Source organism: Anabrus simplex, chromosome 4 (assembly GCF_040414725.1).
Source record: "Anabrus simplex isolate iqAnaSimp1 chromosome 4, ASM4041472v1, whole genome shotgun sequence".
NCBI lineage: Eukaryota > Metazoa > Arthropoda > Insecta > Orthoptera > Tettigoniidae > Anabrus > Anabrus simplex.
This window is the reverse complement of record NC_090268.1, coordinates 294,790,825-294,812,971: the sequence shown is the minus strand read 5'-3', so window position 1 is coordinate 294,812,971 and position 22,147 is coordinate 294,790,825. Positions and strand designations below refer to the sequence as shown.

The window sequence follows — 22,147 nt, the reverse complement described above, 5'->3', positions numbered from 1 at the left end:
CTGTGTTGCTCGTGGATAAGCAGCATGCAGCCGACCATTTTGATTGAAGAATACACAGGGATAGTTTGGGTGAAGTGGCATCTGTCACAAATTCACAGCATAGGACAACAGCGTTTGTTGGTGCCTCAAGTGTAAAGGTGGCACACCAAATTCAGTGAGGTGGCCAGCAATGGGACTTGTACGGAATGCTCCTGTTGCCAAACTAACTCTGTTGTGGTGGATGTTGATCAATTTTGTAAGAACACATTGCCTTACTGACCCATATGCTGCACTACCATAGTCTAATCTGGATAAAATATGTACCCTATAAAAGCTTGGGAGCACTGTGCAGTGTCAGACCTCCATGTAGTGCCACTAAGAAACTACAAAATATTTTCTTTCATAGTGCATGTAACTTTCAACTGACGCACATGTGGCTCCCATGATAATTTACTATCGAAAAGGAGCCCAAAAAATCAGTATGATTTAACTACAAGCAGAGTGACTCCCCCACTAAATAACGTTCTGGATAGGGGTGAAGAGTGCACTTCCAGCAGAAGTGAACAACAGAGGTTTTTACAGTTGAAAACAAAAAACCATGTTCTAAGGTCTACTGTTCCACTCTCCTAAAAGCTTGCTGTAATTGTTACTCTGCCGGCCCCATGGTGTAGGGGTAGCGTGCCTGCCTCCTACCCGGAGGCCCCGGGTTCGATTCCCGGCCAGGTCAGGGATTTTTACCTGGACCTGAGGGCTGATTCGAGGTCTACTCAGCCTACGTGATTAGAATTGAGGAGCTATATGATGGTGAGATAGCGGCCCCCGTCTAGAAAGCCAAGAATAACAGCTGAGAGGATTCGTTGTGCTGACCACACGACACCTCATAATATGCAGGCCTTTGGGCTGAGCAGTGGTCGCTTGGTAGGCCAAGGCCCTTCAAGGGCTGTGGTGCCACGGGGAATTGCTACTCTGTGACTGCCATACTTTGTGAGCTATAATAAAAAAAAATACACTACATATAGTGGCAGTACTACCGCTGGACCAGCAGCAGCGACAATAATGTTTATAATACCAATGTAGTTGGCCCGTTTTTGGACATTATAAATTTTCCAGCTAACTCATTCCTGGTTGCTAGCGTTTCGCCCCAGTGTGCTAAGTTGGGCTCATCAGTTGGTAAATAGCACACCTACCAAGACGCATGGCTAGTGCATACCATGGAGGCCACTGTGTGCCAGTGCACTATAATGCACTGCTGGTGGTACCCTGCCCTTCTATCCAAACTCGGGTTTTTCGCTCTCCCCATCTTTTACGTCTGCTCCATGTCCTCCTACCTCTTGAATCGCTCATCCCAGATCTCCATTAACAACCAACTCTCCCCCTCCTTTCCCCTCACACTCAGCATCGCGCAAGGATCACCCTATCCCCGCTTCTATATATACTCTTCATCGCTGACATCCTCCAACCACCTCTGCCCATCCAACTCCTACAGTTGGACCCTACACAGAGTCCAAGCCATCAATCACTCCGTCTAACCCTACCTCAACACCTTCCTCTCCCGGTGCGATCAGTGGCACCTAAAACTTAATCCCGAGAAGACCCAGTCCATCCTCTTCTGACGCAAATGGGGAAAAATCAGTATATCCCGCAATCCAGACCACCTCCAACTCCAGATCCGCAACTCCCCTATCCAAACTCAATCCACCCTGAAATACCTAGGTATCCTATTCAACCAACACCTCACCTTCCGCCCCCACTTCCAACACCTTAAAACCACGACCGCCGCCTGAACCCGACTAGTGTGCTGCCGAGCCGGGACCCGGTGGGGTCTTAAATCCACACTCCTCCTTCTCATCTAAAAATCCTTCGCCCGAGCCCCTATCACCTACGGCATCACCCAAACCTATATCGTCCCCTACGTTCCATCGAACGCTGCACAGTCTGCCACGCCCTACAATTCCCATCAACCCCATCAATAAAGTATTTATAAAAAAGAGGATAATTCATAAATTTATAAATTATAAACTGAAAATTATAACAACCATGTAAAAGTTCAAATTGTAACTATATTGTAACTATGTAAATGTAAAATGGAAATGCAACTCAGAAAATGAAACAAAATGTAAAAACAAAATTATAACCACCTGTACAAATGAAAACACACTGTAAACTGACAATTCATGTAAAACTCAATTGTACAGATTTGAAACATTCAAATAAAGCACTTGGCCAAGAGGTCGAAACCCCCTCCCAGCTCTTTCACCGAATCAAATCTCAATTCCCCCTCTCCCAACTCCATCAAACCTCCAAACCTGCCAAATCTCCTGGCCAAAGAGAAGGCGTTACCTTCTAGTTGGCCCGCCTCTCCCCTTTGGGGAGGGGAATGAAAACCTTCCCCCACCCTGCCCGCACAGGAAGCAAATGCCTAACCAATTGTGTTATGCAGCCAGTCATCAAATTTCTTCTTTGCTTGTAGTGGTCATATATATCAAACTATCTCACAGTTATGGACAGCTGCCAAATCACACAGAAGCTAAGCAGTACTGTTTTTTTTAATGGTTTCCTAATCTTAACTACAGTACTGACACTGCCCATTAAAAACATGTCTGCACCTCTAAGTTAAGGGTTAATTTTCCATTCTACCTTGATTTTTTGAAGATAAATATGAGTATTAACTCAGATACTAAAGTAATTATAAGATAAAAATCACAAGGAACTCACTAGCTTCCCACCTTATCCATTTACTTAGCTGGCATACATAAATACCCTCTATACTCCTTAAACAAGTCTCCATAAATTATTATCTTATATCATCAGATAATCAAGTAAAAATTTATAGTAGAGAGCTGTATGCAAATAGAGGTTGGTGACAATCCCTTAATTTCATGTTCAATTTATAATACCCCAATTATAGTCATAACATTATGAATACTGACTATTCTAACAAATTATAATCATTATAAAATATCAAAGCCATCTTATTAACAGTGCTGATGGTAGTACTTATTATTATAATTAATCATACTTACTTGTACTTAACGTTTGTCTAATACTAGATCAACAGCCTGAGCATGAGAATAAGTTAGTTCTTCCTATATTGATCTCAACAGGGCTCCATTTTAACTGTTTAAACCTTTTGCATGCAGCACGCCGATCTATTGGCGCGAGAGGTTATGGCGAGAAAGCTCACAGGTCTGATACATCGGCTCTGTTCTATTTGGGGATTTTGGTCATTTGCGTGGCTGTTAAATGATAAAAGTTGATTGTCACAGTAATTTAAAGTGCTGAATTCACGTTTTACTCTACAGCTCTACAAAATATTTTTATTTTCGGCAAGTGAAATCTGTTGACCGTGAATGTTTATGTTGTGCTTATTCGAAGTTGTTATTGTGTGGATCTGTTTTGGTTGATTATGAATACAACAATTTGATCTTGCTATGAGTTTAGTTTAGAGTTTATTTAATTTCTTTGGTATATTGTGTGTTCACTGTACTTCGCGAACAATAATTTTACTCCTTTTCATTACTCTGTTGTTGCACGTGCTTACACCATCTTTTTATCATAATGGCTAAGCCATATTCAAGGCCGAATGAGGCCGATATCCTTGAATTTTCAGATGATTTAGACAGTAATAATGACCTTCTTTTGCCGAAAGTGATTCCTGTTATGTGGGAAGTGACACAGTCACAGCTGCTCACCGTTCATCAGACCACGAGGACCTGACATCAATGACAGTCACGTGTACAGTGAATAACTTTGTGCCACACTACATGAGTGAATTGCAGCACGCATATCATTTCGATATCAAATTATTCAGAATTAAATGTTCTTTCTTCCAGGTCTAATAGTAAGGAAGAAAGACGCAATAATGTCTGATCTTTCTGTCATTGAAAACCATAATTTAAAAAAAAAATTATTTCCAAAGTTTAATTATATTTTTTGGCTTTACCAATAATAATACGTCGAAGGTATATTCATTTCTGAAATACTCATAGTTTCCTGCATTAGTGTGATTTATTTTATTTTAATATGTGTTAAACTCTTTACGTGTTGATTTTTTGTCATTTGGATGGAAAATCACAGAAATTAGTTTGAGCTTCTTCGAGCAAACCCCTCCATATAGGCTGAGTGCAAAAGGGATAAAACTTACTTTAACTTTCTGTGACAACACACTCATGTGAAATCAAATGTTTTTAAAATAATTTTTAACACTGATGATTGACCATAGAGTCCAAAAACCAGTTTTGAAATAGAATTTAGTGTGCTGATACGACTGTATATGATTAATGAAATAATATTCTAACAAACATTAATGAAAGTTATAGTAATGTTAGTTGTATAGTTCACTTGGATAATATCTCCAGCATTCATGGTAAATAATTTTATCAGATATCTCACCCTTGAGGTTTTCAGCATATTCACTTAAATCTATGTTCCTTGCCCATCTGATAAACCTTTGGTTAGTCCAAACGAGAGGATCAGCATCAATATTTTCACACTGGTGCCTTCGTACTGCTAATGCCTGAAACAAGAATAGATTCAAATCAATTATAATGAAGTGAAATATTTATACTAGCTACCTGCAAGTAGAAAATGGTGCCAATCATTTTATTTCATGTTTAACGTGTAACACTGTGACTGTATTTCTGTAAGATGGGGAAATCTGGACATTAATGAACATATATGAATTTCCTTCCATTTTTACTTTGCTCTGAACAGCGTAGAAACAACAACAACAACAGATATGTTTTATTGGATTTACTTCATGAATAACATTATTACATGAGAAGACCTCCAGATTGAAGTTATATCATAAATTTAACTTTTTTAAAAACAGGCAGCAAAACGGTAATTTAGGGCATGGGTATAAAAAGACAGTGACTATCTGGAACAAGAAATAATCAAACATGTCTGAAAATTAACAGAAAGCAATTCAGGAAGTAAGAGATACGTCATTAAACCTAAAAAAGAGCAGCTGAAAATTATGGAGTGAACAAATGCACATTAAATATTAGAATATGTGGATATCATCTGATGGGAGTTGGCCATTGTCAGGTATTAATCAAACGAGGAAAAAGAACTAATGATTTCTAATGATAACCCAACTACCTCACTGGAATTTTATTTGTTCATTGGGAAAGTTGATGCTTTGAATTTAAGGTACCAATGTTGCTGAGGATCAGAATCAGTAATTAAATGAATTAAAACTGTTAATCTGTCTGGCCAGGTATATCCTGCTATAGTAATTGAGTAGGCCGTACAGCCAGCGTCTCAACATTGAGTGTTGGGCGGTGGGAAATAACCCAGCCCACTGAAGGGACCAACAGCTTCGGGCGGAGGAGTCCTCTTAGTAGGGCGATGAACCCTCAGTGGAGGAAATGCCACTGGAATTCGTAACTGCAAGCGTCTGATCCATAGTGGGCAGCTTGTGGGCAGCGTCTGTTCTCCAGGTTAGGGACGGCTGTTAACCTGATGTGCAGAAGGCAACAGGAAACCACTGCACAAGCAAAATCCCAAGATTAGCAGTCATGGATAGAAGCTTAAGCAAAACTGTAAATACGGATCATGGGCTTCGGAACCCAAGATCCGGCAGGAGAGAGGATGGCTGCAAGGCCTCTCAGGTCGTCATTCAATGAAATCCTTGGAGGAAAGTGCGTAATACATTCAGTGTAGGGACTTGGAATGTGAAAACGTTGGTAAGAATAGGAAAACTAGAAGAAATCAAAATTGCAATGCAGGAAACAGCACTTGATATTTTAGGAATATGTAAAACAAGGTGGTCAGGAAACGGGGACTTCTGTTCAGACGAATTTAGAATAATTTACAGTGGAAGTGAAAAGTCGGGAATGAATGGAGTGGCTATTATCTTGCGAAGAAAATGGTCCAGTCACATGATCAACACATATCATGAAAGTGACAGATTGATGATGATCAAAGTGAAAGCCACTCCAGTTGATCTAGTTATCATTCAGGTATACTGCCCAACTTCAAACAGTTCCGATGAAGAGGCAGAGATAGTCTACGAGCAAATTGAAAGCTTGTTGGAACTCATAGGAAATAAAGATAATGTGTGCATAATGGACGATTTCAATGCCTCTGTTGGTTCACATAGCAACTTGAAATATACTGGTAAATTCAGACTAGGGAACACGAACAAAAGAGGTCAGAGACTTTTAGAATTTTGTGAACAGCATGACATGGTTATAACAAACACATTCTTTGAAGTACCTGTCCAAAGAAGATACACATGGAAAGCACCTGGAGATAATGCACGATATCAGATTGATTATTTATTAGTCAGACAGAGATATCGAAACCAGATTAAATCCAGCCACAGCTATCCAGGACCTGATGTGGACAGCGACCACAATCTTGTAATAGCCAAGTGTGACATTAAGCTAAAGAATATGAAATTGACCCAGCACAAAAGGAACACACAAAGTTTAAAGAACAATGGCATACAAAATGAAAACTAATCAGTTAGCAGAAACTTTTCATGACAGTGCAAAATGGGAGGAAATAAGGAATGGTATAACTGAAGCTGCTGAGGAAGTGCTGGGAAGAAGACAGTTACAGCCGAAGAAGCCATGGATGACTGATGAAATCATAAACCTTATTCGCGAAAGGAATAAGGAGAGGACAGTAGGGAATAAAGAACGGTACAAAGAAATTAGAAATCAGATCACAACAAAGTGTCGCGAAGCCAAGGAGAACTGGATGAAGGAGACAAGCGAGATTATAGAAAAGGACATGATCAGAGGACAAGTGGAAAAGGCATATTTCAGTATCAGAACCCTACAAACAAACCAAAAACCAGAAGCTCCATAGTCAGAGATAAAATGGAAAACCTCCTGTTCAACACCGAAGAAATCTGTGAATGTTGGAAAGAATACATTGAAGACCTGTAGCAAGGAAACGATGTAAATAATACAACCAGCTGCATTGAAAAAGAACACGAGATAGACGAATGCAGAAAGGGTCCCTCAATCACATCTTCCGAGTTTAACGCAGCACTACACAGTCTCCAGGAAAAGAAAGCACCCGGTCCAGATAACATTCCAGCAGAACTTCTGAAACACTTGGGTGACGATATGAAACGTTACCTTTTTCAGCTGGTGTCAGATTGCTATGAGAATGGCATAGTTCTACCTGACTTTAGTAAAACCAGAACTGTTGCAATACCAAAAAAGGGGAATGCCATGGACTGTTCAGATTATCGAATTGTCACTCTCCTGTTTCATGCTTCAAAAATACTGCTCAACATCATCAAGAATAGAATTAAAGGAAAGTTAGAACACTATATCCGATAATGACCAGTTTGGATTTCGATCAGGGAAGCAATTCTGGCATTACGTTTAATTCTGGAGAGAAGAATTGAGATTAATAGGAAAGTATATGTGACCTTTGTCGACTTAGAGAAAGCTTTTGATCGAGTAGACTGGGAACAACTTTTCCTTACCATGAAAAAAGCAGGAATTGATTGGAAGGATAGATGCCTCATACTAAATTTATACAGAACGCAGAACACTGATTTAGAAATCAGTGGGACAAAGAAAAATGCCAAAATAAGAAGAGGAGTTAGGCAAGGATGTCCACTGTCTCCTTATCTCTTCAATATGTTCATCAAAGAAGCCATCGCAGTCATGAAGGAGAAAACAATGGGGATCAAAATTAATGGCAAACAAGTACACTCTATAAGATTTGCTGATGATATTGCCATACTATCAGAAACAGGTAAAAGTATGCAGAGAATGATCAACATATTAGCAGAAACTTTAGGCAAATGGAACCTCAAAATTAATACAAGGAAAACAAAAACCATGATAATATGTAAAGACAAGAAAACACCTATAACACACTTCAAAATTGGCTGTGATAAAATAGAACAAGTGAAACAATTTTGCTACCTAGGAACCCTGATCACGAGTGATAATCAGAGCTTATCAGAAGTCACGAAGAGGATAGCCATGCCAAAGAGAGCATTCCAAGATAAAAAGCATCTGCTGGCCAACAAACATATAGATATTCAAACTCGGAAGGCCTTTTTTAGAGACGATTGAAATGTGGATCTGGAGAAGAATGCAGAGGATAAGTTGGACTGAAATGAAGAGCAATACCGAAGTCCTTAGAGAGATAGGAGAAGAACGGAATCTGATAACTGAAATTGAAAAACGGAAAATAAAATTTATTGGTCACATTCTGAGACATGAGGAGTTCCTTTGTAATATCATTGAAGGAAGAATTGCTGGAAAAAGAGGAAAAGGACGACCCAGAGTGTCTTACTTCAAGAACCTGCTTCTGAGGATAAAGTGCAAGACTTATGCTGAGTTGAAAAGACTGGTTCAAGACAGACAACTGTGGCTGCAGCGACAAGGCTTAGCCTTTAGAATATGATGATGATGATGATGATGAAAACTGTTAACTTTCATCCTCACTATATAATGGATACAAGGAAGAAGCTCTATTGTTTTTTTTTTTTTTTAATAAGATGAAGATAGAGCTAATTAAAACTCAAATTATGAGTGTGTAATATTTTTATGTACATCTTCACCCAGAAAAAAAAAAAAAAAAAAAAAAAAATACTGGTGCATATTAACACTCTAATGCCCAGGATAGGTCTCCATAGGAAAACAATTATGGACAATAAAGAAGGAATTCCAAATCAAACCATGGAATTACAAATTAAAGTCAAGAGAGGCAGAGGAAAATCCAGATTATGACAGATTAAATTGGTTCTAAACAGGGCCCAGATTCTGATTACAAAATCTTACTACAATTTGCTGTACGTTGCACAAACACAGATAGGTCTTATGGCAATGCTGGGATAGGAAAGGGCCAGGAGTGAGAAGGAAGTGACCATGGCCTTAATTAAGGACAGTATTAGGCTGCGACGGTGGTGTTCGAACCAACTATCTTCTGAATGCAAGCTCATAGCTACATGACCCAAACTGCATAGCCACTTTCTCGGTACATGTCATCTTTTAACTGGTGCATCATACACATTGCTAATGTGTACATAAATCCTGATCATGGCCCTCTGATTTCAGAAATAATATTTATTAAGTCATTTTTTATCCCTTTTTGCCATTTTTTACTTTAAAAGAAATTTTTTCAATTTTGCCTCATGCTCATAAGTTTGAAGGACTTCCGACAGTAGCAAGTCCTCATATTACGCTTGTAAGTTTCAAGGACTTCCGACAGTAGGGAACAGCAGTTACTACAAACTACTGCAGATGCTTCATCAGAGCAACAAAACAAGGTTTTGGGTATCAAAGTCCTCCTTTGTCCTGATGCATAATCAGTTCCATTTATTGGTGTCGAAGCTCTAGGTAGAGGGATGTTGCTGACGGAAATGTCACATCCATCCTCTCTTCAACAATACGACCCAAGTACCTGCAAATTATAGTTTGATTTTCTGTTTTCAGATTGACTGGGACATTGTCATTTGGATATCTGAGGTTGTCCAAAATGTCTAAACATGAAGGTCTTCTTTTTGTGATTGTCCGTCACAAGTCTTATTTTTATCCTCCACGGCTTTAATCACTTTCTGAAATAAGATGTTAAGGTGTAAAGGCTGCAGAGGAGAGAGTAATCTGAGGATATCAAACTACTTCCTTTCTTAGGACCTAGCTTAGATATAGCCAACAGCCACTTTTCTCTTAATTCCCCTACAAAAGGTATTTTATGGAATCGTATCTCTTTGAGCTGCAAACCACCTTGCCGAGATTTGCAAAATGGTACACAACAATTGAATATTTTGAGAAAAACTGAAGTTTCAGTTCTTAAAAAAACTAAAAAAACACAACAACCTACACAAACAAAAAAAAAAAAAAAACCAGTATTCGGTACTTTAAAATAACTTTGAAAATATCTATAAGCATAACATGGTTAATTCATTTCATAGTTCTATACAAAATATCACATGTATAAACGGAAGTGGACAGACTCATTCACTCATTGTACGAAATAACTCAGATTTTTGTGCACATACTGCACATGCATCAATAACACAATGCAACACACACACTGACCACGAAGATCGCGTGTCTACTACTGCACTCTTACAGCGACTTAAAGAAATATTAATATTCTTGCCTTCCTGTGTTAAACTAGTGGCATAGGGCAGGCAGTATAGGAGGATCGAGATGGCGGTGGTTTTAACCTAAGAGAACTCTAGATTGAGGTTATGTTATGCTTCTTGAAAATAATATTTTGTGTTCTCCAAGTTTCTCAGGAAATTTTTAGGTTGTGTTGACTTAAGGCAACTCTGGAACCTTGATGTGCTAAGGACATCTTTATAGTATTCTAGGTGTTTCTGGATGTCCACTGTACTGTCAAACTTGTTTGAAGATATTTCTAGAACAGGAACTTACTAAGGACTTCTGGATGTTAACTATAGAACCTTCCACATATCTTGTATTAATATTTTGTTGTAAGAACCCAGATATATGCAGAATCGTAATCAATCAATCAGTCTTCAAAACAATACATAACACGCTCAAGTATTACCCCTACTGCCCTCCGCGCCCACCTGATTATAGTCCCGCCTCTATCGCCCTCCCCCTCCCTCCAACTTAGAAACTCCGCCCTTCTCTCCACTCGTGCAGATCCGCCTTTACCTTCAGTTAGTCCGTTGGTTCCTCTCCGACACATCTAATACTGGCTTGGCATCCGAGGTGAGTCTTCTATTCTTTTATTAATAATATACATTCCTGGCTTACGTAATTCTAAATTCACGGATTATATTTTCTTATAGGTACCGTCTTGGTTCAAGATCTTTCTCGAACAACCTATGTACTCACAACTCAAAGCACAAGAATCTCTTCAATACCATCACAACAGAACTGCACTTAATCCAAAATGCTCTATCCACTAATATGATATAAACATACAAAATTAAAGTACAAAAACTTATACATAGAATCTACCAACAGACATCCTTATATGCCAACATCAACGTGCTGTGACATCCAATCTATTCGAATACTTTCTAGATTTTACTGTACATACTTTTATACTTTTATACTTTTATGTAGAAACATTCATAACTAAGCATGTGTTTACTTCTTTTATAATGTTAAACATGGCTACACAGCCTTCATAAACATAACCCTACTGTTCAACAGACAAATATGTCACTAAAAGCTGATTATTATACTTCACTTTCATTACTTTCTCCTTTTTCAACTATAGGTGTACACCTTATAAAAACAATCTTTTATCGCACTGACTGTCAGCTTATATATGTATATACTTTTTAATTATACTCATGTTTATATTCAATACTATTAATGTAATATTACTGTAGGAGTCACGATTAATGTAATATATCTTTGTATAGTTGTCCTGGCTGATGATGACATCAAACATTGTCGAAACCGGTACCAAATGTAAATAAACGTGATGTTTTAAATGTAAACCTTCACGTAATATATTGTATTGAAAAGGTGGATATTAACTTTCCCATTTCTCTATTGTGAATCTTGATTCAATACAGAACCTGAAGAATGAAATTCTTAATGTTAAATATATATAAATAACACAAAGTCTAGTTCAGCCAGAGTGGTAGTTGGAGATCAGAGAGCGAGTTGTTCTGGTGGTGTTGTTATGTGATGTGATGTTGGTATTGTGAAGTGAGTTTAAGTCAGTGAGTTGTGAGAGTTCAGAAAGTTGTAGTGATGTTGATGTTACATAAGTTATCGTAGATCAGGTATATCAATACCATGAGGGCGGATCAGTTGTGATCTACCAGGTATTTTGTAGGAGTTCAGTGAATTCAGTTGATGTTACATTATATAGCAAGTCCTTATTGAAGTGCTCATTTAATTAATCAGTTATTTATTCAAATGTATGAAGAATATTTCATTTTTATTAAGTCGTGGTAACTTGCAGGGAACATCTACATTCATCAGTGCATGTCCCAATTTCTACAGGAAGCTTGAAGCCCAGGTCTATTTGCTCGCCAGCTATGTTTAAACAGAAGGATTTCAACATGATGTACACAACTCAGAATACGGAAACAATGGAACTCCAACGGCCAGGACCAACAGAAAACATTTCAGATGCCCGGCAAGAGGCTAGAGAAGCTTGCAAGGTATGTTGAAGTAAGCGTCAGGTACCAATGATATATAGCATCACAGTCATTTTGGCTAGGTACTGGTCTATGTAAGTGATGGCCCCAAACGAGCATATAACGGTGTCTGAGAGGACAAATTAATAAAAGCGACTAGCGCGTGGGCTATTTTGCGAGATTCCATGCAGGTAACATTGTGAGAAGAAGTTTTATTTACGCACGTGCGGGTCAGGACTTGTGTACCTTTATCGTGTGGGGACTTGTGACTTTTGTTTAAGATGCTCACACAGCATTCAAGTGTTCAAGATTTAACTTTGGGAGAATGGCATTTATTTTTCGATTTCCAGAGGGAAAGAACAGTTTCAGATAAATCATTTCAATGCATAGTAGCCTGCATGTTTAAATATATTTTTTGAGGACATAAACCTCACTATTTCCAGTACAGCATTTAAATGGAAAATATTTGACCTAATTACGGGGTTAGATAAGAAGAGTTGTTCAGCGGCTGAATGGGAACTCGTTTTTTCACAGTCAGTAGTATTGTAGTAACTGGCAGGTTAATCTTGACCCAGTTTTCTATACCGTGAACGAGGGGATGTTTTAGACAACATCCAGAAGCAGAAGCAGCGACAGAGACTATGAGATCACATTTCTACGCCAGGATGGAGACCCAAGGACTCACCCAGTTCTATTCTGAAGGCACCACAGTCGATATGTCTGGTTAACATGATGGGGAGCCGGCTGTCCTGAAGGCAGGTGGCGAAAAGTTGACGTATTAGATGATCACTAAATTTTCAATGTAATTATGTATGCGTGCACGTGTTTTAATGTAGCAAAAGGGGATAGGTTAGTTTTGATATTTAATTTCAGTAGATTTAGCTTTTGTTTGAAGGACTACATCTTATTAATGTAAATGTTAGGAAGCTTGTAAATGTAAATATAATTATAACGTAAATGTGGACCAATTGCATAAAGTCACAGCTGGCTTTCTTTCCATTTTATTCAGATTTTTAGATGAGTGGTTACCGTCATTTCTTTTTACGAGTCAAGTTTTCTTGTTTAGCCTCATATATTTTTGATTTGTTTTGCATTGATGTTTAAGACGCCATGTACATCTCGGGGCTTAAATGTAGATGTAAATAAGGAGTCAAATTAAAGTCAGGAAGGACTAGTTAAAATTATTATTATTCAAGGTGTACTCAAACATGCCGTCACGTTTTCTGGGATTTATTGCATGATGTGTGAATGAGAACGTGCGAGATGGTGGAGTTTGGATCCACGAAATTTGGTAGAGTCATCTTCATGATTATTTGAATATAAGGATGAGTGTAAATTAGTGATTGATTTAAGAGTTCCTCGAACGCAGTTTCGTATTCCAAGTTCTGAATATTAGAATTAGTTTTCTTTAAATAATTTATTATTATTATTGATGCGAGTTTCTCAAGTTGTAGATTGAGATATTTCAGTAACTTTTGGATGTTCAGACATGATCGATTGTTTATGTGGCAATTTCTTAGTTTCAATATTATTACAGAATTGGCCACTATATTATGTTTAACTTTATAAGGGAGAATGCTTTGTTTGTGACCAGCGCGATCTTGTTTCTTTTCATGGGAGCGAATGTTAGACGGCGTCATTATTTTATATTTGTATAACTTTTTGGCAACTTTAGGACATGTGATATTTGGTGATTATGAGTAAGAGGACGCATTCATCATTTGAAAGACCTGCATTTTCATGATTGTGTGACTTGCCTTGGGTAGACTTGGTGAGCAGCGTGTTAAGGATTGGACCCTGTGTGTTTTGATATTTGCTGCATTATTTTGGAAGACTGAATCTCTGCTTTTGAGTCATTCCACCATGTGTTGGTGAAGGTGATATATGTGTGTCTACCGAGGAGAGTCTTATTTTAGCGGCATATACTTCGTGATGATTTTATTGGTTTTTGTCCATGTCACTACGGTTGTTGCAGTAGATGAGGTTTTTATATCGCGACGTTTAGCTTGGATTTTCTTTTATGATATAACCGTGCTGAGGAACATTTGTGTCACGTAATCTTTTTCAGGAACCAACGTTGAATTATGTGTTGAAAGTTAAAGCTTACTTTGTTATTTTTATGAATTTGTGTCATGTAATTTATTTCAGGAATCCACGTTGATTAGTGCGTCCCATTGTAAAGTCCACCAGTTGAATGATTTTGTGTCATGTACTTTATTTCTGGAACCTACGTTGAATAGGAAGTGTTGCTTAAAGTGTAAATTTATTTCCTTATATTTTCCATCGAGACTTTGAGTGATTGAGAGTCGTGTAAATGCAGCATGCTTTTCTTGGTGAGCCCTGGAAAATATGACATGTTTTTGTTTCTTTGACTGTGTATATTTGCCATTTATGTAATTTTTTTGTGTGTGGTTCCAGTCCACAGTGTTTTGTTGTACTCATGAGGATGCTCATGATTGAGGTGTATATATTTGTGCGTAGGATGTTTTACCACTCAGCGGGTTATATATTGTACAGTTAGATCAGTGTTTATCACCCCTTTGCATATTAAATCACATCTTTTCTTAAGGTTAGGGACCCCCACTGCAATGTCAAGTGTGCAGGAAAGGGGAACGTACTCATCTACAGTTGAAAGAGGTAACAAAAACCAAAGCCATGTGCATGGTGTGAGCATACTAGCCAAAGTGTAAAATTAATAAAATTCAAGAATTTGCTTTGTAATCTTAAGTATGTGTATCGGCATACACTTGAAATTTGTATATGACATTTTGATTCTCAAGATGGACTTTTATCAAGCTGGGAGAATAATTCTACGTTTTGTAAATCTGATCACTTTGATTTTTTTTTTTTTCATATTTCCTTGTTTATTTTTAATAAACATGATTTTTCCTCTAAACTAATGTAATGCTTCACCTTGCTTTATTTATAGCTTTTAATTGACCTCACCATGTCCATATTAGTTATATGTTCCCCATCATAATCCAGGGTGTATATATTTTAAAGGTATAATTTATCGTAGTTCGAACTGACCACGCCTGGGAGCGGCTGACTATTCTGGGGAAAATTACCTTGATGGTAGAAACTGGACAGTAGTGAGTTGTAATAATTCAATTCTATCTATACCACCTGATGGATCATTAGTGAATTACTGTGTACACATTTCTACGTGTTATCATACTGTATGTTTGTTAAGTATATATAAGTGGTCATTGATGGTAATGGTTTTATTTTGCTGCATTGCTGAATCCATGTTGAACTAAACACAATTTAAGTGCAAGATAACTTAAGTATGATATAAATGTCTTCAAATGTAACTTAAAATCAGCCTAAGAATATTTTATGTGAATTATGTACATAGATAAATTCTACATGTGATAAGCAACTACAAAATGACTAGAAGACAGGGAGCTGAGAAGGACAAGAACATGTACAAACGATAAACACAATGACAGGTCAGCAAGGGAAGGAGGAGCTGCAGAAATAAGAGGCAAGAACAAGCATCAGAGCACAAAAATGGGATAAAAAAGTATTAAATGGAAGCCACTTGTGTTATTCAAACAAGGTGTTAACAAATAAGCTGCTTAGTTTGTCCATAGAGCCCTGCAGTGGCACTTAAGTTTCTTGGCCTCTTGTATCCACATCTTTCAAGGTAGTGAAGTTGAAGAGAATGAAGATGGTTAAGGATCGTTGGGAAGGTGTAGAGGTCATTCATTATCTCGATTCATGTTTCTAGTCACAGTCAGTAGCATGTCTGTCTAGTTTAAGGAGTTTGAGGTATTGGAGGGGATAGGCTGCAATCCAGGAAAGGGATTTTCTTCTTGCTGTATGTCTCTCTATGGCTTTGTCATTGCCTTCTTCACAGCAGTTTCAGCCCCTCCCTCACTGCAGTTCTACGAAGTGGCCAGCAGATTCGAGAAAAATATTGTCTTTCATGAAAAAGTCTATTTGACTTCAACCAAAACTTTTCACAAACCAGCTGCCAATATTTTTAGCATGTTCAGTACTGCATACCTATGTGAACAACTGTTTCCTAGAATGATGTTACATAAAAGTCAGATCTGGTCTTCCATTTCAGACTTTCACTTTAAAAAGTGTCTCAGACTAACCAGTGTGCAGAATCTGATTCCAAACTTTGAAAATATCATTTTAAGAACAGAAAAAAGAAAAGCCAGACATCTCAAAATCACCCTGAATAAGTGTGTCAAATATGTCAGTATTTAAACTGCATCCTGTTTTGCATTTTATTTATTCTTTTTGGATAGTAACATATCCATAAAACTTATTTAAATACATGTTCATCATTTCTCATAATGTACAATGTATTGTTAAAATATGCATTATGTTCATTATTCACATGAGTGTTTCACCGAGTTTGACTTGTATTAAGTGTCATGACCTTACAATCCAGTATTCTAATTCAGAAACATTAACTTCTTTAGCTTTTTGTATAAGTTCGAATCACGCGTTGTAAATGTACGTCCCATAAACATTTTCATGGTATGCAGGGGGGAGAGAGAGAGAGTTGTTCAACTGCACTGCTTCTGGTGGCTGGTGATCTAACGGTGAGAGCAGTGTCTAGTGTTTCCTCCGTGAACTTAGCATGCAACCTCTCGCGGTGTGGCCCGCATGTCAAGCATGGCCCACTTGCTGCTCATAACTCTTGACCTAGGGCAGCCCAGTTGTCTAGGCCTGGTCTACCATTACAAGACCATATAGAGCACAGTGAACGAGAAATTCAAGTTTATAGAATAAATAAACTACCTAAAATTCTATGCAAATGATTATCTGTACTTGACAGGAAATTATGAGTTTTAAACCAGTAAAATCATCCAAATATTTGTGACAGTATTTAGTGTATCGAACCTCCCCAGAAAACCTTTTGGACTGGTATCTTCACCAATAGAAATTCTTATCAATGAACTTTGACAATGAACATTGCCATATCTCATTTAGAGTGGAATACCTTGCCATTTTCATATGATATTTGACTGTTTCCTTCAACTTGATCAATGCAATGCTGCACTCTTTTGTCTACCCTTTTGAACTCCCGATACTGCTTCAGGCAATCTGCGCATGCGTTGCGAACTGCCTGGCAAAACTACTCTGCCTAGCAAGCTGACGCTCTCACTTGGAGACTGGCAGCCATCATGAAGAGGTGTTTGTGTCTGTTCAGCGCGATGGCGTGGCTGTGGGGAATTGACCCTGGATAAGACTAATTTACTATGGGCTTTGTAGCCCATTGAGTTTTGTGGAGTTGTTCTTCCTTTATATTTATAAATCCATGCTGGTTTACCTGCAATTTTCTTTAAATCTCTGCAGTTTCAGCGATGGGAAAGTAGCGTCCTTCGACCTGGTATCCTACAAAACTGTAAGTTATCTGTTCTTTTCTTTAAAAACAATGGCAATGTTCATGTTGATAAGAATTTCTTTAAACCAAGAAGAGAGTATTATTGAAGAAGAACAATAGGATTCGAGGTTCAGCGGAACTATAAATTGAACCTCTGATACATCGCGTCTCAACCTAATAATAATAATAATAATAATAATAATAATAATAATAATAATAATAATAATAATAATAATAATAATAATAATAACTGTAATGGATTTAAAATTAATCTTCGCAATGATACGATGCATATTGATTATGTGTCCATTTTCTTGTCTGGCCCACCGTGTATTCAAACTTCAGGATTCCATGGACTTTCTCTAATTGGTGATGGTGTGCTATCTAGCGGTCGACTTGGAATTTAAGCAGCGAGGTAGCTAAGCTGTGCTGCTATCTGGGGGCTAGGAGTGAAGCCTTCTCAGTCGTAGTCAGTCAACAATGCAGATAGCTTTTGTTCTGATTATTGCTTCTTAATCTGAAGACGCTGGAACCTATTCTCTACTGATTGTGCCTTAAGAAGAGTAGAAAATCATGATGCAAGAAGAGGAGATGGTCGAGAAATTAGACCATGGGTGATGGATTGTCCATCTAGGCGATAGGCCTGAACATTTGGTTATCCTTTTAGAATATTTAATAGTATATCTTGTTTCCTTCGACCTCGTAAGTAAGTTGCATCATCTTCTGTACTGAACTAAGCTACCAAGGAATGGATTAGTCAATAGTGTTAATACGCGGAGATATTTAAACTCGAATGTGAAATTCTGCATGTGGTTTTAAAAGAAATTAACTTCCTAAAACTGGTCTTCATAAAATATTGTAATATGGTAATATTTTCGGGCTTCAAGTTGTAATGATCATTTTGGCATTTGTTTACCTTCTTGACTTCAGTTAATTTTAGTTTTGTGCACAAAACAAGTTATGTTTATTATTATAATATTTTCAAGCCAATGTCGGCCTACTAATAGAAAAACATTGTGCTTTTAATGTAGGGCTTCTAATGACTTCCTCGGTACTTCTAGTGCTTGTTTTGATTTCGGTGCTCGTCATCTGTTACACTCTGTGTAACAGAATGAAAACATACCGTGGCCATGCTGAGTTGAATTTGACATTTTGAGTATCGAATTATTATTGGCAACTTGACTTTCAGCTGATTTTTGGTGGGAATCTTCGTGCATGTGGAAGGTTTTTCTGATGAGTTTGATTAACTCATTTGGCTTAACCTACCGTACCTTGGAGAATTTTAGGGTTATTTATCCTATTATGGATTTATGTGCATGTTTCGAATGATTTCTTGGTGTTAACTGAAGTTATGCTTTTTCGTAGATTTGATTTAATTTTAATGCAGCCCTGGAGTAACCGAGAAATTCATTAGGGAAATTTCTGCTGTCTTTCAGTAATAGTTGTCTTAAGATTTTAATCTTCTATTGATCTACGTTTGTTTATTGTTCAAAAAGATTTTCTGCCTCCTGGCAAGTTGAGTAGTGTTAAAATAATTTATTTTCAATTGATATCCTCGATTAATTATTCTGAAAGGTGTTCACGTTCATTGTGCAGTGGTAATTGATTTAAAAAAAAAAGAAATTAGTTTTGAGGTCGAAAATTCTTAAATTATTTACCTAATTAAATTTGGTTTGATCAATTTAATTTGAGTTATTATTTCAGCCAATTAGTTAATTAAGCTTATTTTAGTTGATTTGCTAGACCTCTTGTGTCCAGAGCTTCCTCAATCAGCGACGGCCTTTTATTGGGATAATTCGTAAGTAGTCCTTTGCTTATTTTATCCCTGGTCGTGCTAACACTCTTGACATTTACCTTATGTTGTGAGAATAATAACAACAACAACAACTACTACTACTACTACTTTGGTGTTGAAATGAGCGTTTGTTCAGCTAATAACTTCAAACTGTATGACCAAAACTTCATCTAGGCTTCTGGAAAATGCGCTTCATCGACGGTTTTACAAAATTTTAATTTCATTTTAAACAATGTAATTATTATCTTGGTACAAACTAACTGTTAAACATTGTGTTGTGAAACGAGCATGGTTTACGCAAGGATTTGTTTAAGTCTACTTAACCTTTTCTAAATTTTATTTTGATTTGAGCTTATGATTTTTTTAACCTAATCTTGTCGGCTTATTTCCTTTGGCATTTATTTTTCTATTTTTGACTGGGTCTGTTTTGTTTCGCCTTGGCTGGACATGTTGTTTGGTGTGGTTGCCATAGTGAGGGTTGTTGATGGTATTGCTGTAAAGCTTGTAATCGCTTGAGTCCGGGTGTTGTGATTTTTACTTCTTGCCTGTGAATTTTTAAAGGAATTTTGGTTTTTCAGTTTTACCTTAGTCTAATTATTTCCTTTTGTTCCACCCTATTGATTTTGTGTGTGTTTTGGGTCGTTTGTGTTCCCACCTGGAAAATTACTTTAGGTCCTTGCGATAACCAGCTTGGTCGAGTTAAGAGTCAAGCCACATAATGTCTTATAGTAACTGAAAGGAATGTACTTTCCCGAAACTGATAAATTGTAAGTAGCGCTAATTAGTAGTAAGTTTCTGTTCATATTTAGTATTTTATTATAGGTGACCGGTCAAGTGGTTGAGTGTAATGTAGGTTAAATCTAGGTTAAGTAATTTCTTGGAGGGCAACTCACTTTAAAATTTATTTGTTTCCTTTTCGGTTACCTAATTAATTGAATTAGTCATTTATTAATTTATTTGTTCTCCTTTTGGTTAACCTAATTAACTGAATTAGTCAATTATTCATTTTTGCTTTCCTCTTAGTTAACCTACTTAATTGAACATTTGTTTATTATGTGCCTTTGAGCTTCCTTAATTAACTTAACGACTTAGAATTCTTTATTTCATCCCTTTGAAATGTTGCAAGCAATTTATCCTTATGAATTAAAGTTACCTTGTGTTTAAAGAATTGTGTTGATATTCATTTTGTTGGATTGATAGAGCACTGTCACTATTTTAAATTATTCTCCATGGCCTTAAACTACTCCTTCCATTTCTTAAGAGGTAAGTGTGTGTGTTTCTTCTCCTTTTGCTATTTATCATGTTATGTTGCTAGTGTTTGTTTTCCCTTGTGTCCTTTGTCACTGTTTGGTGTTCGCTTTAATTCCCTTCTGGGGGTGAATACACTATCAACCTTCTCACCTTTTGGTGTGTAAGGTTAATTTCCCATCGTCCAAAGGGTTGTTTGGGGTTCCCCTCAGGATGGTGCCGGTGTGATATTTCACACAAAAAACAAATTTATCTTTCACATGATTATCATTCTTAATGAGAATTTAAAATGGAATTTATACCTGTCTGTCATACTTCATCATCCGAAGAAGATGGATGCCATGGACAATAGAAGCTTGATGGAACTTTCTTGTTACTCCAAGAAATTTCTCCAGCTCCTTTTTACTGAGGTGGTCAAGCATTCTAGCATCTACCATGTTGGTAGCAAAATTTTCTGAATACTGAAAAGAAAAAGAACATAAACAAGAAAGTCATTATCAACATTTCTAGCTACTGTATATATATTCACACAGAGATTTCTAGAACCAGTTCGAAGAAGGATAGAGATATTTGAAGCAAGAGGCATTTTCTTGTAGCTAAGACTGAAAAGGACTAGTAAAGTCTAAGACTTAATGGTAGAATATTCATTTGTCCTGGATTTTATATACAAGGTAGTCATTATTTTATTTATTTATTCATTCATTCATTCATTTTATTTGACATTAGTAGTGGCGAAGTTAGGACTCGTGGCCCTCCCTAACACTTAATCACATAAATTACAAGTTAATACATATATAAAAGAGATGTACTATTATATTACAAAATCAAGGATAACTAACCTAAATAACACATATGGAAAACATAAAGAAGAATGGAAGCAAAGCTCAACAAATAAAAACAAGATAAAAAGAAGTCCCAACCATAAAAGTAAAAAAGAATGAGAAAAGGCCATAATGAAAAAGTCACATACAAACTGGAAAACATAAGCAATGCATAAACAGAGCACGATACATAATAAAGTAATGGAAATACAAGTGTGGGAATAAACAGTGAACTACATACATGAGTTAAAAGTTAAATATTTTGTACATTTACTCTACAACAATAAAAATGTAATAACAACTTAATATTAATTATAAGAACATCAGTGTTCTTCAGCTGTACAGTAAAATGACAGTGTTACTAGCCTACATACCACAATCACACAACCTATCATACATCACCAGTCACATGAAACAGTCAGCAGTATTCAACAGGTAATCTCTGCATGCAATTTTAAATTTTGTTGTTGAGTTTAAGTGCCTAACAGCAGCTGGAAGTGAATTCCAAAGTTGTGACCCAGCCACAACGAAGGATCTACTATACATTGAAGAGTAGTTGATGGCAATAGCAAGTGAAGTGCCAGATCTAGAGTTACAATTATGGAATGAGGATAATAAATGTAATTTTGAAGAAATGTATTTGGGTAGATTTTCCTTCAGAGTTCGATAAATCAACGTAAGTATGTAAAACTTCCATCGCCTTTTGGGTTTCAGCCAGGAAAGAGCTGTGTAGCTAGGGGTTATGTGAGCATCATAACTCAAGTTAAAAGCAAATCGAAGACCAGAGTTCAATGCTCGAAGTTCCGTGGTTAGTTCACAGGTCGCATCAACAAGGACAATGTTGCAATAGTCAAGTATTGGTAGTATCAATGTTTGAAGAAGTTTTATCTTTA

General features: G+C 37.0%; 1 protein-coding gene across 3 annotated transcripts in view; it reads right to left on the bottom strand.

The window, feature by feature from the left end:
• Positions 1-22,147, bottom strand: part of Liprin-gamma (liprin protein kazrin) — a 468,379-nt gene that overhangs the window by 96,001 nt on the left and 350,231 nt on the right. For all 3 annotated transcript variants that reach the window (XM_067146080.2, XM_068227243.1, XM_068227244.1), the window contains 2 exons: positions 20,736-20,894; positions 4,372-4,495 (listed from right to left, as the gene is read on the bottom strand). In XM_067146080.2, the coding sequence (XP_067002181.2) occupies positions 4,372-4,495; positions 20,736-20,894 (283 nt within the window). The remainder of the gene's footprint in view (positions 1-4,371; positions 4,496-20,735; positions 20,895-22,147) is intronic.